Genomic DNA, 16,667 nt, shown 5'->3' on the forward strand with positions numbered 1-16,667 from the left:
AAAACCTTGATCTTTTCTACCCCCGCTAATTTTCACCCCAGATACACTTTTTTGAAATTCCAACTTCTTTCCTGGAAGTCCTTGCAGTGTCCATATGTTTTATACCTCTCCCACATCCCCCCAAGCCCTCTCTCTCCCACAGTTCTCTCGATGTCCTTGCTCTCAAATGTTGTATTTGTGTCCGTCCTTCCCCCTCTTTCCCCATCTTGTCTACCGCTCCCCTTATTTTGTGTTTTGTGTGTCGGTTTGACTTTTTTGTGATTAATGTTAGCTTTCATGAGCCTCGATGTTGTGTACAAAAAAATATATATATATTTTACCTTCCTGCGGTGAGTGAGTGAAAGGCCCTCGGAGTTAGCTTCATGGTGGGAGATTCCAATGATCCTGAAAGCTTTGGTTTTAACAGCGTGAAGCCAAGCTACGTGTGAGGCAGGAGCACCAGCCCAGAGGGGAGAACAGTATTCCATTGAGCTGCGAATGAAAGTGATGTGAATAAGTTTTAAAAAGTGAAGGTTAAAACGATTGATGCCGCCAACAGGGCAAGGGAGATTCAATCCTGTCGGAGTGGAAAATTAATCCCTCGTCACATGAGGTTTCATTGCAACGATCAATGGAGGACATTTTCGGGGGTGAGTAATTCTCATTTTTCTCATTGGCTAGTCTTGTGTTTGTGTTTGTAAAGTTGTTTATGGAAGGTCTGTAAGCTGAGTCCTTCATTTATTGTTCTGGCTGTGAAGGAGAGAAATATTTGAAGAAATTTCTATATGCAAGCTGTTTACGTATCCTCTAATTTCTAGGTGTTGGAGTGAAGAAGTGTCAAGCATTGGACAACCTGCTTTTCTTATTGGATGATCATGTAAGATTCAGGCATATCTATAGTTCCAAAAAGGGCCTTTTACAAGACCTGTTTCACAAAACATTTTGTGTTTTTCTTGTCGAGTCGCAATGGGTTTCACACATTATTATGTGTGATACCCCACCTTTTATTTGGCAAAGAAACAAAACTTCCAGCCACGAGTTTCACACATTATTGAGAACCATTTTATTGACAATCGGTCATTTTGCAATTTGGAGAAGCCGGAACTTCTCCCCTCCTCCACATCCCCTTGATGATCCCCAGGATTTTCTTGTACATATTTGCTTTGTTTTCATTTTCAGAACTTGCTGAGTGTTTGGGATGCTTACAGCTTGATCATGGTGTCGTACTGGCCTCACATGCCCATGCAAGATTTCAATTTATTCTCTGACAGTGAATCTAACTCGGTGGAAAACGTGAGGTACAGTATTTGCAGATTGATGGTCTTGGTCTTGGATCAATTTGGCCTTTGACAAATTAACAATACATTTGTTGTGTAATGCTTTGTTCTTGTTCCTCTAGCTTGAAACTTGTGATGTTGACATTGCCTGATGGTGAAAAGGTAAATTTGCATGACAGCGCCATATATGGGTTCATTCCTTCCCAATATTAATTCATTCGTTCAAATGTATCTTTCAGTCATTTATGAATCGGGAAAGAGCGTTGATGAGATAACGATAATCCTGTAGGTATCTACTTAATCTGTTCTCTCCATGTCTGCAGCCAGTATACTTACAAGTTTATTCTTTTGTTGGAATGGAGCTCCTGTATTTCCTGGAAGTAACCAACCCTTCCTTCTTAGTGAATGCACCAACTGGGCAGGTGTGTCTTCATATTGTTTGAAATGGAAAATTCACCCCTCTCCACCAATTTTGGAGATGGAAATAGGTGTGGAGAGCTGGTTGAGGAAGGTACACTGTACGTTTTTCTTGTTTCCAGGATATAATACACTTTATTGAAGGAAACTATGACAGGGATTGCAGGTATGTATGTGTCATACCGTGCTTCATGTGCTGCACTTGCATCGTGTTTTTCTTGATGGGAATTTGGTTAATCGTCAGGGTTTCTCATCCCAAGATGGATAAATGGTTGAATTGTTTGGGATGAATGCATACGGATTGAGGTGTTGTAGATGGGAATAAAGTTTCTTGGATTTGGGTGTGAGGATGAAATGTTCAGGAAACGAAAGGGAAAAATAACTTTCACAAATCAATCTTTTCACCTCCAAATAAATTTCAGGGTGATTTGCTAAATTGCAATTACAAGGGAATTCACAAAATATCATTTGAAAAAGATTTATGTTTATGGTTTTATGTCTCTGCATGTTGCATGTCGGATCTATGCATACCTCAAACCTTTGGGGGGGATTGAGGGAGTTCTGGAAATGTACTTGGGAAAAAGACTCTGGAAAATTCATTCATTAATTTGGTTCTCAGATTCACTTGGTTCTCAGAAATAAATAAGATACCCACATGCCATGCACAGACAATTTATGTTGTCTATCAATACAACTTCACAGTTGTATTGGTAGACAACATCTCACCCTTCCTGTCTGGTGCATCTTTACCACTGTTCTGCTCCATTGACCCACTTTGAACATGTGTTTCTTCCCTCCTTTCTGTCTTATCACTCGATCCATCATCTGGTTAATGTTTTGCAATATTGTTCTTTTTTTTCTTCATAATAGTTGTATTTTTCAGAAGTAGATAATTAAAACCTCTGCACCAAGCTTGGAATATTAGTGAGATTTATTTGTGGTCTTTGTGAAACACTTTTACTGTTGTGACAGGCCTCCAACTGGGTGTGCTTCATCGCTTCACCTGCGCTGCCTCACTGAAGCTTTGCCTGAAAACCGGTAATGCACACCGGTTCGAGATTCAAACTATCTGTAGCTTTATCTGGAACCTGTAATGCACACCCATCTTGTTCGACCATGTGTGTACACGACGCACTCATTCATACGGATTGGTGCTTCAAACACCCCCCCCCCCCCCCCCCCCCGACCAGTAATGTAGTATAGTACTACCAATTCTCAACATTGCCGGTTTGGTAATTAATAGCTGCAACTTTAGGTGGTGGCAGCAATGTCATGTTGATTATTTTTCTGATGAAACCAACTTGCTACCGAAATAGGGGCATTAACATTGATTTATCGGTTTATCCTCATTGGGATTTAAAGCCGACTATTTACTCTAGTAGCTCATGGTGGTTGAGTATGCACTTTATTGTACAGACCTAAACTCTTCAGGAATCCACTAATTGAAGGTCCAGGAACAATATTTGGTTGGTAACACATTTGCCACTGACGGCGAAATAGCTGAAATGGCCATACCCCTTTTTGGGCCACGCCCCCTTTTTTGCCGTGACTGTATCTACAGAACCGTTGGACCTAGGAGGTTGCCCGACCACTCAAAATTTGCGCAATGGCCACATTATGGGGGGTCAGTAATACATTTTCATATCCAAAAGTCAATGGTTTTTAAGATAATTGCCAAAAACCGATTTCAACATGTTACGAACTACAATTGTATGATACCACCAAGGCCACAACATTATATGACACTTATACCTTTTGCATCATCCTATTTTGGAATTTACTTATTTGGATTTCTACACTTTTCGCCTTTACTACAGCCACAAAACGTGACACATTTAATGTTCCTGTCTCTGCAAGTGCACGTTTTGGTACTCATACATGCTCTTGGGCATTTGCATGGAGGAGGCAGGTCATCGGGCCTGCACGATACTGGCAGTATCACTGGTGTTATGCCAACGTCCGTTGCTTCATACCCATACTGGAGTGGATCTGGTTTGGTGACGGCAGGAGTTGGGGCTTGCAACCACATCTTACACTGAAGAAATGCTCGCTTTATGTGTTCTCGTAGCGTTGATGAACAGCACACAAGCTGGTTGAAGTCCAGTTCTTTCTTGGAGTTGTGGTACTGCTCCCATCGATATTCATCGAAAGTGGAACAGTCGGTCTTCTTTAATCCAGACACAAGGAACTTTTCAGCATTGCTTGTTATCTGTGGTGACAGTTCTTCTACACCAAACCCTTCCAGTAGGGAGAGATCGATGGATGCTTTCAGGCCAGACAGCTTTGGACCCACCTTGCTGGTACTGTCGCAACCGCTGAGAGCATGAATGGCTGGGAGACACGACACCAAACCGTTGTCCAGTTGATCAACCAACATGTGGACTGGTACAGTTTTCTTTGTTTTCCGGTTACCAAGCTTCACGTACAGCTTTTGTAGTTGCCAGGTTGTGTTGAAGTGGAAGATGAGGTTGACAAAGACATCTGTGTCAGGCGAGTCGACCAAGACTGATTGAACCCCGTGTTTCACAACACCATCATTAATATGGAACATGATTCTGTCGTCGGCTTCTTCTTGGTTGCTTGAGAGCTCTGCGATCTGTGTTTCAGTGCCAGCTAACGGTTTCCTGCATTCACCCCCATATACTCCTCCAAAGAATATTTCCTTGTCCGACTCGACATTCTGCAGCATCCACTTGAAGACATACTCCTGCAACCGAACTTTGTTCAACATTGAGCTCCAGAACATATCAAGATCGACAGGGAGTTTCTGATTGTCAGACCCAATGGTGATTGTGATTTGTTCTGAGGAACTTCGCTGTGCCCGTTCCATTTGCTTGATTGATGATTTTTGATAAACATCAAAAATAATGTCTATTCTTGTGGACACGGAGCCTGTAGCAAGAATCCTGTTGGAAAGACTCTCAGCCAATTCCCCGAATGTGTGAAGGCCCATCTTTTTCATCGGTAGTTTACGCACAAGTGCCATGAAGTCCACTATTGTCATCTGAGCGTCACTCTTTACATTCCTCGTCTCCTGTGGAAGGCGACTGACAAGTTCCCTGGCTGAGGAGGCTTTATCGGGCTTCTTCAATTTGATGCCATCTTTACATTCAGTGGTGAGGAACTGGGATGTGCTGGTCAATTCATACTTCAGGAGTTCTAGCATGCTGTACCCTCTTTCTCTAGCATAGTCAATGTACCTAACCGTTTCCGCTGCATCCTTTTTCGCCATCGATTTCTTCGCTGTGAACGGAGTAGAAGTACGTTTCACGAAAACAGTCTTGCGGTTGGTAGGGATTGTATCATGTAGGTGCTTCTCCTTATCCTGAAATCTGGTCTCAACAAACTCTTCATAACTCTTCTCACCAATTTCCAGGCATTCAAGTAATCCGTCGACAACCTCCTGGGGAATGTCAGCTCCAGTAGAGATGTTCTGAAGTCTGATTCCAGCGTCGAACGGATTGTTGATGGATTTTATGTAATCCAGAAGGGCCTTTGCACGAACATGGCCAATCTTCGTAGAACTTGGATTGAACTCATGGTGTAGGCTCAGCTCACTGTCATCTTTGTCTCCCAAGTTGCACCATTCCAGCAGCTGTGCCACATGAAGATCTTTCTCATGCTTTAGGAGATTCCATAAGGCTACTGCTTCTTTCTGTCTGGTCATCCCAATGATACCTCCAGCAACCTTGGCGGGTTTATTGTAACACTTCTCGAGTGCCATGTCAAATCCTACTGCACTGCCTTGTCGGGTAGTGTGGTACATCACCCATCCACCATCTGTAAAGCATCTGTAGATACCCGGGAACTTCCTTTGTAGGTCCAGGCAATCTTCAAGGAACAGCGTACCCCATCTGCTATAGTTTGTCCGGCCAAACCCGAAGAACAAAGGCATGCACCTCCGCACAGCTGAAACGAAAAGATGCCAATCGCCTTGCCGAATAGAGTGTGTAAGATCTCTCAGGATAGGATACAGCTCATCCAGAAACAAGCTCCAGTACCTCACATTCTCATTACAGGCCGTTTCTTTCCATTCGGTGAAATACTTCTTCAAGTCTGCATGTAAGATCTTGCTTTCTTCCCAAATCTCTCTGAACTCTGTATGGTCACTATCTAAAGCCTGCTGCATCTTAGTTTCCATGGTCTCTATTTTCTGGTCTAATTCACAACTAGTACTGTCCTGGTCAGGTTGAAACTTCTCAAACATAAGAACTGTCATCACCTCTGATACAAGACTCATTCCAAGAACTCACAAGACTCTAGTCTTGACTCTAGTCTAGACTCTAGTCTAGTCTAGACTCTTCAGGAATCAAGTAATTGAACAATAGGAACAGGAACAGGAACAATTACGAATAATATTGTAGTTCGTAACATGTTGAAATCGGTTTTTGGCAATTATCTTAAAAACCATTGACTTTTGGATATGAAAATGTATTACTGACCCCCCATAATGTGGCCATTGCGCAAATTTTGAGTGGTCGGGCAACCTCCTAGGTCCAACGGTTCTGTAGATACAGTCACGGCAAAAAAGGGGGCGTGGCCCAAAAAGGGGTATGGCCATTTCAGCTATTTCGCCGTCAGTGGCAAATGTGTTACCAACCAAATATTGTTCCTGGACCTTCAATTAGTGGATTCCTGAAGAGTTTAGGTCTGTACAATAAAGTGCATACTCAACCACCATGAGCTACTCTAGTAATTGGTTCTCTGGAAGTTTTCCAGTTAGGCTTAAAATATGCTTCTGCTATTTTCATTTTCTCTTACAGTGGATTTGTTTTATGTTGAAGGCCTCATTGAGGCCAGGCCTTAAATAAGAGCTGCATTGATAGAAAAGTGAAGAAAGAGAAAATAGTCTAAGAGTTTTTGAGGAAGTAAAATATCTGCTTTTTGAAAAGGGGAAGGTCGTAGGTGTTTGGAAATACATGGGAAGGTAAAGAGTTTGAGTTTGGCAGTGGTGGGGAAGAAACAAACATCATAACGTTCCACCTTTGAGTTGCCAATGGCCACACAATAATCATGTGATGTAGTGGCTTGTCGAGTATTCCATGGTCTCGCTAATGGTGGAGGTATACAGGCAGCAATTGCTTGGGAGCAGAAACTGAAATAATATCTCTAGAAAAGAGAAAGAGAACCAACTTTGCGGTGCAATTTGATCGGGTCAAGTTTTTCGGTCAGATTGGGAGAGTTGACAAGTCGGATTACTTTGGATTCGATTCTGTCTGGAAAGTATGTGGAGCTAGAACCTCCCCAGATGAGAGAGCAGTACTCCATACAGGGATGAATCGATCGTTTGTATCGATGAAATTTTTAGGTAGTACATTGTAGACAGCAACCACCCAGGGTAGAACTACCGTTCGGACTTGGGAGTGTTGAAGTGGTGCCTGGAACCATCTTGCACTCTCCGTGTCTGGATTGCTGGTCTTACTTTCTGTCCCACTCAAACTATAGCTACCAGGATAGCTTTAATCTCTTTCTTACAAACAAACATCATACACTTTTACTACCCATTTTCACTCCTCACCTTTACATTCTATCTTTTATCTATCTTTATGCAGCTCTTTTATTCAAGGTCTGGCCTCGATGAGGACTATATAGTCCGTGACTGGAACCTTCAACACAAAAAAAAAAAATAACTGTGCAAAAGGGAATAATCTTCGCCATCTGGACAGGACTCCGAGATCAACAACTTGTGTTTGTAAAATCTGCGAGAGTTGTAAATCGTTCCCCTGAATTATTTTTTGCGAGAATGATTGTGTTTGCCCAAGTAAACAGTGCCCAAGTAAACACCCATGGTAGAACTACCATTCGGACTTGGGAGTGTTGAAGTGGTGCCTGGAACCATCTTGCACTCTCTGTGTCTGGATTGCTGGTCTTACTTTCTGTCCCACTCAAACTATAGCTACTCGGATAGCTTTAATCTTTCTTGCAAACAAACATCATACACTTTTACTACTCATTTTCACTCCTCACCTTTACATTCTATCTTTTATTTATCTTTATGCCGCTCTTTTATTCAAGGCCTGGCCTCGATGAGGACTATATAGTCCTTGACTGGAACCTTCAACATAGAAAAAAAATAACTGTGCAACAACAAACAACAACAACATGCATTTTAAGGCCATTTTCCCTGCTAGAGCGGGGGTTATCCTTGCGGTCCCCATGACAATCTTCTCCATTTTGCCCTATTTTCTGCATCTCTCCTTGTTAACCCCCTTGCCTGCATTTCTTCTTCCACCATCTTTAGCCAAGTCTTTCTCGGTCTTCCCCGTCCTCTACTTCCTTCTACATTCATTTCCATCACTCTTCTCAACCAGTCACTTTCATCCTTCCTCAACACATGACCAAACCATCTCAACCTGTTCCTCTTCACAGCATCAATCACAGGTTCTATTCCCATCTTTCGCAATTCATCATTTGTCTTCCTCTCTCTCAACGATACTCCACACATCCACCGAACTATTCGCATTTCCACCCTTTCCAGCCTTCGTTGCTGCTCTACGTTCATTACCCATGTCTCGCTCCCATAAATCATAACACTTCTCACACATGCAGCATACACCTTTCCCTTCAGCTTCAACGACACTCCCCCCCTCATCAGCATGCCACTCAGTTCCCGAAACTTCTTCCATGCACATGTCACTCCAGCAACCGTTGCCGAGTCTGATCCACCTTCTCCATTCAGCATGTCTCCTAGGTAACAAAATGTTTTCACACCTTCCAGCTTCATGCCGTCTCCAAGATCCAACTCAACATTTCTTCCATACATTCCTTCCACTTGTTCATCTTTTCCTTCAGTCCATCCATACTTTCTGCAATCAACACCAGATCATCTGCATACAACAACTCCCACGGTAAACCCTCCTTTACGTTCTGAGCCAGCACCTCCATCACAGCTACAAATAGTAGTGGACTTAGTACCGACCCCTGATGCACTCCCACCTTCACTTCACTCACCACTGTTCCCGTCCTTCGTCCTTACAGCTGTGCACGCTCTTTTGTACATTGCCATCACTATGATCAACCGTTCCTCCACTCCTAACTTTCTCAATGCCCATGTCAATACTTCGCGTGGAACCCTATCGAATGCTTTCTCCAGATCAACAAACCCAAGAAACAACGTCTTCCTCTTCTCCAAGTACTTCTCCTGAAAATGCCTCACAATAAAGAGCGCGTGAATAATAAAATTAATAATAAAAAAAATAACTGTGCAAAAGAGAATAATCTTCGCCATCTGGACCGGACTCCTCGATCAACAACTTGTGTTTGTAAAATCTGCGAGAGTTGTAAGTCGTTCCCCTGAATTATTTTTTTGCGAGAATGATTGTGTTTGCCCAAGTAAACTGTGCGGTGCTTACTTGGCCCATGTCACACTTCATGGTTGTGCTTCAGCAGCATGCATAAACATGCACATTGTCCACCTCCACAGGAAAATTAGTTTGCAAATCGAAAGTACCCACCAGATAAATATCTGACAGCTCATGTGTAGCAGAATAAAGGGGGTTTTCTGTCCCAATTTTCGCTAACTTTCAGTTGTTAATGTGACTAAGATACCTGATTTTTAACAAGTTTTTATAAACGCGGGATTACACAGTTGCACAAATACGTTCCCAGGAACGTGATCAAGAATGTTCCTGGAATAAAAAAAATGGAATAAATAAAATAAAAGAATGGAAGAAAATAATAAAATATAATTTTATTATTAAAGTAAACAAAATAATAAAACTACCTGGAATAAAAAAAAATTAACTTAAAAAAAAAAGGTTAATGATGAGCTCGATGGTGTGTGAGAACGATCACGCTCCTTAAAAACGAGTCACTGAGATAAAGTAATTTGAAGATAGAATGATTTCTGGTCTTTTATTGCTGAATGTATTTCTCAAATTCACTTGTGCACTGTTCATTATTATTGAACAGTCCCCCGAACAGTCCCCCGAACAGTCCCCCACACAATCCCCCGTCAACTGTCACCCTATCTAAAAATACCCACGACTAACCCACACACCCCGCCCCTTCCAACATCCCCAATCATTATCGGAATCCCAGCTCGGAATGCACTGTCTCTATGTACTGTTGCCGGCGGGATCATAGCGAGTTCACAATGTGATGTCGCTGGCAAACTCGAAAATTTACACTCTAGGGCTTTTTTCAGCACTTTGTGATTCGCAAAGAAAATAAAATTCCCTTCAAATTGGACTGTGATTAATGATTGTCAATGGTTTTCAGAAGAATTTTTTTTTGCTTTTGGGCTCCCCTTTAAGGGTCTTTTCAGTCTTTATCAGCTTTTGGGTCTTCAGGGTCTTTTCAGTCTTTTGGGTCTTGATGGTCTTTTGGGTCTTCAGGGTATTTTCATTCTTTTGGGTCTTGATGGTCTTTTGGGTCTTGATGGTCTTTTGGGTCTTTATGGTCTTTTGGATATTAACGGTCTTTTCCATCTTTGGGGTCTTTTCACTCTTTATGGTCTTTTCATTCTTTGGAGTTTTTTGGGACTTTAAGGATCTTTGTGTTTTTTTTTGGTCTTTTGGGGTATTTAAGGGTCTTCAGAGCATTTTGGGTCTTTGGGGTCCATTGGGTCTTTATTGTCTTTTGGGTCTTCAGGGTATTTTCAGTCTTTTGGGTCTTGATGGTCTTTTGGGTCTTGATGGTCTTTTGGGTCTTGATGGTCTTTTGGGTCTTGATGGTATTTTCAGTCTTTGGGGTCTTTTTGGTCTTTGGGTTATTTAAGGGTTTTCAGAGTATTTTGGGTCTTTGGGGTCCATTGTGTCTTTGGATCTTTATGACATTTCGGGTCTTCGGGGGTATTTTTGGGTATTTTGGGTGTTTAAGGGTCATTGGAGTATTTTGGGTCCTCTGGGTATTTTGGGTCTCTTGGTGTTCAGGGTCTTTAAGGGTCTTTGGAGTATTTTGGGTCTTCAGGCTCTTTTGGGTGTTTGAGTCATTGGAGTATTTTGGGTCTTTGGGTCTTTAAGGGTCTTCAGGATCTTTTGGATCTTCAGGGTCTTTTGGTTCTCTTGGGTCTTCGGGGGTAATTTGGGTCTTTGGGGTCCATTGGGTCTTTTCAGTCTTATTGGCCTTTGGGGTCTTATTGGCGTTTCGGGTCTTATTGGCCTTTGGGGTATTTTGGTTTTTTTGGGGGTATTTTGGGTCTTTAAGGGCCTTTGGAGTATTTTGGGTCTTTTGGGTCCTCTGGATATTCAAGGTCTTTGAGGGTCTTCAGGGTATTTTGGTTCTCTTGGGTCTTCAGGGTCTCTTGGGTCTTCGGGGGTAATTTGGGTCTTTGGGGTCCATTGGGTCTTTTCAGTCTTTTAGGTCTTCAGGGTCTTTGGGGTCTTATTGGCCTTTGGGGTCTTATTGGCCTTTGGGGTCTTATTGGCCTTTGGGGTCTTATTGGCCTTTGGGGTCTTATTGGCCTTTGGGGTCTTATTGGCCTTTGGGGTTTTTTGGGGTCTTTTGGGTCTTTAAGGGCCTTTGGAGTATTTTGGGTCTTCAGGGTCTTTTGGGTCCTCTGGATCTTCAGGGTCTTTGAGGGTCTTCAGGGTATTTTGGTTCTCTTGGGTCTTCAGGGTCTCTTGGGTCTTTGGAGTATTTTCATGCTTTGGAGTCTTTTATGTCTTCAGGGGCTTTTGGATCTTCGGGGTATTTTGGGTATTTGGAGTCCATTGGGTCTTTTCAGTCGTTTAGGTCCTTGGGGTTTTTTGGGTCTGAGGGGTCTTTTTGGGCATTTCGGGTCCTTGGGGTCTTTTGGGTCCTCTGAGTCTTCAGTCTTGTAGGTCCTCGGGGTGTTGTGGGTGGAGAGGGGAGGGTCCTTTGGGTCCACTGGGTACTTTAGGTTCAGTATTTTAGGATACATTTGTGGGTGAAGTCAGGTCAGCTGGTCAACCAATGGGTGAAGAACGGACATACATACATACGTACATACAAACATACATACAAACATACATACATACATACATACATACATACATACATACATACATACAAACACTTGCTCCATTATATATAGATTTTTCAAATTTGTCATACGTGTTATTATTTGGGTTATTTCTCCAGTGTGGCGGACCAGTCCCAACACTTTGGTAACTACTCTGAGACTAGACAAAAGATAGATAAGACAGGAAACTCCTATTATGTATGTGTGAGCCAAAATTAAAATAGTCTCTTTCATGAGAGGTCCCACAAGCAACCAGATTACATGATATTTCGATGCCGATAACCGTAGAATATAAAATACCAAAAAGGTCGAAATAACATTTTTAGAGCACATCTACTATCGGATGTTGGGGCTGTAGACGACCTTTTAGACCCCTTATGATACTTTAAGACCTCGACCACACAAATGTCTATAGTCTTCTTGCAATATACAGACTATACTTTTTTCATCAAGTAATGTACAAGCTCTGGCCTTCCGGGGGTGGGTATTCTGCTAGTTAACAAACGTTAACAAAAGAGAGGCCACTGCTAAAATTGTATGAAATTGAACCACATCAAAAATGCCAGCCAAGTAAACTTGTCAGAAAAGTCTGAAAATATATCCACATGTTTGGCATAACATTTTGCCAAACATTTTGGTACTCATCTATTTACTTCGTACTTGAAATACTACGTATTGGTGTGTGTTTCCAGGTTGAGTCGCCTTTTGCATAAGCACGAGTTTGAAGAGGCTGAAACATTTGCCATTGAGTTTGGCTTGGCAGTGGAGGTGAGTGAGTTTGTCACTGGCTTTCTTGTCTCTTTATTGTGGAGAGCCTTTTTATGCAATGGACACTACCGGTCAAAAGTTTTAGAACACCTCAATTTTTCCAGTTTTTATTGAAATTTACGCAGGTAAATGTCTCAATGTACTCTGAAATTAAGCATAGAACAAATAAACAATTGGAGATAAAAAAGAAATCATAGAATCATTTTGTTTAACAAAATTTAATTTTAAATTTGGACTCAGCAAAGTAGCCACCTTTTGCAGATATAACCGCCGAACACACTCGTGGCATTCTTTCTACAGTGGAAATCAAATATTGTTCGGGAAGTTCTTCCCAACACTGTTGCAGAAGTTCCCACAAATGTGTTGCACTTGTAAGTTGCTTTGCTTTCACCCTTCTGTCCAGTTCATCCCAAACCAGCTCGATGGGGTTTACGTCTGGAGACTGTGCTGGTCATTCTATGATTTGAAGCCGACCGTCTTGTTCTTTTCCTCGAAGGTAGTTTTGACATAGCCTGGAGGTGTGTTTAGGGTCATTATTTTGCTGTAGGATGAACCCCTGACTAACTAGGCGTATACCAGAGGGTATTGCATGGTGCTGCAAAATGCTGTGGTAGCCCTTTTGGTTCAGGGTGCCAGTCAATCTGTGCAAGTTGCCGACTCTGGATCCAGCAAAAGAGCCCCAGACTATCACGTTTCCTCCACCATGTTTGACATTTGGTGTCACACACTGAGGAACAATCTTTTCACCAACTCGACGGCGTACAAAAACCCTGCGTGATGAACCAAAGATTTCAAATTTTGATTCATCGGTCCATAAGACCTTATTCCAGTCTTCAGTAGTCCACTGGCGGTGCTTCATGGCCCAGGCAAGCCTCTTTTTCTTATTTTGCCATCTTAGCAATGGCTTTCTTACTGCCACTCGACCTGTCAAACCTGCAGCTCGAAGTCTTCTCTTCACAGTTGAAAGTGTAAAGTAGTGAAAGTAGTGAGACTTTCTTACCTCGACCAGTGTTAAGCTGTGCTTGAAGCTGTTGTCCTGTGAGCTGCCTATCACGCAAGCTGTTGACTCTCAGAAACTTGTCTTCTGATTCTGTTGTGGCTTTGGGCCTGCCAGACCTCTTCCTGTCAGTTTCCTCCAGTTTCCAATATACTACTGCCTGCAGTGCAATATTGTCCATTGTAATAACAGTCATTGTAGGGACAATGACAGGGAGATCAGGAGAAGTGGTGGAAGTATTGGTCAGAAGAAGAGTGGACATATGTTGTGGGCAAGAGACGAGATGGAAGGGAAGTGGTGTGAGAATGGTGAAGGGTTGGCAGGGACAGAAATACAAGTTTGTGTGGCAAGGGTGCCTGGAGGTCGTGAATGGTGTTGGTGTCCTGTTTTCTGAGGAGTTTGAAGACAGTGTGATGAGTGTGACTAGAGTGAGTGATAGGTTGATGATGGTGAAAATGATGATTGGAACGCTCTTGGTGAACGTCATCTCGGGATATGCTCCGCAGGTTGGTCGGAGCGATGAAGAGAAGGACAAGTTCTGGTGCGCGATAGAGAAGCTGATGGAAAACGTGAAAGATGAGGAAGTTGCTGTGGTAGGAGGAGACCTAAATGGACATGTGGGAAGGAGTATGGATGGTTTTGAGGGAGTTCATGGTGGTTACGGATATGGTGTAAGAAATGGAGAAGGTGAAAGGATTTTGGAGTTTGCTGATTTGTTCATTTGTAATACTCAGTTCCAGAAAGAGGATAATAAGCTTGTTACATACACGTCAGGTGGGTCGACGACAACCGTTGACTACCTGATGGTGCGTAGGCGAGATAGGGGACACCTCCGGGACACAAAGGTGATCCCGGGGGAGGAGGCTGTTTCACAGCACCACTTGGTTGTCTGCGACATAAGGGTGAAAGGTGCGAGGAGAGCTCGGCGGGTGAAGTACCAACCGAGAGTGAAGGGGTGGAGGTTGAAAGAGGTGACAGTAAGGGAGGCATTAAAAGAGAGGCTGAGTAGGTCGAGGATGATGTGGTTGAGCTTGAAGTGGTTGGATGTCAATGAAAGCTAGTCTGTTGGGAGCCGTTGGTGAGGTATGTGGATGGACAAAAGGACCACCAAGGCACTCGGAAACATGGTGGTGGGATGAAGAAGTTGGAAAGACGATTGACGAGAAGAGGAAGAAGTTCAAGGAGTGGCAGAAGGCAAAGGGTACGGGAGCAGAAACAGCAGAGCATGAAAGTTATTAGGCAGCCAAGAAGGCTGCAAAGAAAGAGGTAGCAAAGGCGCAGGAGGCATGTAGGAAAATGTTCGGAGAACGCTTGGATTCCGAAGAGGGTCAGAGAGCAGTATTCATGATTGCAAAGCAGATAGCGAAAGAGAGGTGTGATGTGATGGGGTGAGTTGCTTGAAGGATGAAGTGGGACAAATCGTTGTGGACCCAGGTGGAATTAAAGGCAGATGGAAAAGATATATGGAAATGCTGTTGAATATAGAGAATGAATGGGATGGCAACATAGAGAGTAACCCAGTTTTCAGACCGGCAGAGAAGATAACTGAGAAGGAAGTTGAGGAAGCGATAAAAGCAATGAAGAGTAGAAAAGCGGGATGGCCGACGGGAGTTGTGGGAGATATGTTGAAGGCAGCAGGAAGTTGGGCTGTGAAGTGAATGACAGAGATCTGTAATCTGGCGGTGAAAGAAGGCCGCATTCCAGTGGTTGGGAACTGAGTACCCTCGTCCCTCTATACAAGGGGAAAGGTGACCCTCTAGAGTGTGGCTCGTACCGAGCGATAAAGTTATTGGAGCACGGAATGAAGGTATTGGAAAGGGTGTTGGAGAGGAGGATAAGGAAGAAAGTGAAGATCGACGAAATGCAGTTTGGATTTATGCCAGGCAGAGGAACGACAGACGCGCTTTTTATTGTGAGGCAGTTGCAGGAGAAGTACATGGAGAAGAGGAAGAAGTTGTTTCTTGGGTTTGTTGATCTGGAGAAAGCATTTGATAGGGTTCCACGCAAAGTATTGACATGGGCAATGAGGAAGTTAGGAGTGGAGGAATGGTTGATCAGAGTAGTGATGGCAATGTACAAAAGAGCCTCGCACAGCTGTAAGGACGAAGGACGGGACCAGTGGTGAGGTTGAGGTGAAGGTGGGAGTGCATCAGGGGTCGGTACTAAGTCCACTACTATTTGTAGCTGTGATGGAGGTGTTGGCTCAGAACGTAAAGGAGGGTTTACTGTGGGAGTTGTCTGCAGATGATCTGGTGTTGATTGTGGAAAGTATGGATGGACTGAAGGAAAAGATGAACAAGTGGAAGGAGTGTATGGAGACAAAAGGTCTGAAGGTGAATATCGGAAAGACGAAGGTGATGGCAAGTGGTAAAGCATGTGGTGAGGTGGAAAGAAGTGGGAAGTGCAGTGGCCCTGTGCTGTGTGCAGGAAGGGTGTTGGAGTGAACTCCATTCAATGTCCAATGTGTGCTGAGTGGGTTCATAAAAAATGTAGTGGTCTGAGAGGGTCATTAACCAGTGTGGCAGCTACATTCAAATGTAAGGTGTGCACAGAGGGAGCTGCAGATTGAGGAAATGTTGTGTTGGATCTTGGAGACGGCGTGAAGCTGGAAGGTGTGAAAACATTTTGCTACCTCGGAGACATGCTGAATGGAGAAGGTGGATCAGACTCGGCAACGGTTGCTAGAGCGAGATGTGCATGGAAGAAGTTTCGGGAACTGAGTGGCGTGCTGATGAGGAGGGCAGTGTCGTTGAAACTGAAGGGAAAGATGTATGCTGCATGTGTGAGAAGTGTTATGATTTATGGGAGTGAGACATGGGTAATGCACGTAGAGCAGCAACGAAGGGTGGAAATGCGAATGGTTCGGTGGATGTGCGAAGTATCGTTGAGAGACAGGAAGACAAATGATGAATTGTGAAAGATGATGGGAATAGAGCCTGTGATTGATGCTGTGGAGAGGAACAGGTTGAGATGGTTTGGTCATGTGTTGAGGAAGGATGAAAGTGACTGGTTGAGAAGAGTGATGGAAATTAATGTAGAAGGAAGTAGAGGACGTGGAAGACCGAGAAAGACTTGGCTAAAGATGGTGGAAGAAGAAATGCGGGCAAGGGGGTTAACAAGGAGAGATGCAGAAAATAGGGCAAGATGGAGAAGATTGTCACGGGGACCGCAAAGCTAACCCCCGCTCTAGCAGGGAAAATGGCCTTAAAATGCATGTTGTTGTCGTTTGTTGTAATAACAGTCTGTTCCAATACTGCTTTTATACAGACGGGGTTTGTAATCAAGTAATCAGCAGAGGTTGGGA

At 43.3% G+C, this 16,667-nt stretch overlaps 1 protein-coding gene across 2 annotated transcripts in view; it reads left to right on the plus strand.

Moving 5' to 3' along the window:
• KNTC1 (kinetochore associated 1) overlaps positions 1-16,667 on the plus strand; it is a 390,864-nt gene that overhangs the window by 75,531 nt on the left and 298,666 nt on the right. For both annotated transcript variants that reach the window (XM_078766073.1, XM_078766075.1), the window contains exons 9-16: positions 539-629; positions 798-856; positions 1,159-1,277; positions 1,379-1,418; positions 1,580-1,678; positions 1,796-1,839; positions 2,646-2,711; positions 12,291-12,366. In XM_078766073.1, the coding sequence (XP_078622199.1) occupies positions 539-629; positions 798-856; positions 1,159-1,277; positions 1,379-1,418; positions 1,580-1,678; positions 1,796-1,839; positions 2,646-2,711; positions 12,291-12,366 (594 nt within the window). The remainder of the gene's footprint in view (positions 1-538; positions 630-797; positions 857-1,158; positions 1,278-1,378; positions 1,419-1,579; positions 1,679-1,795; positions 1,840-2,645; positions 2,712-12,290; positions 12,367-16,667) is intronic.

The sequence above is a fragment of the Myxine glutinosa genome, chromosome 12 (assembly GCF_964187855.1).
Source record: "Myxine glutinosa chromosome 12, kmMyxGlut1.1, whole genome shotgun sequence".
Lineage (NCBI taxonomy): Eukaryota > Metazoa > Chordata > Myxini > Myxiniformes > Myxinidae > Myxine > Myxine glutinosa.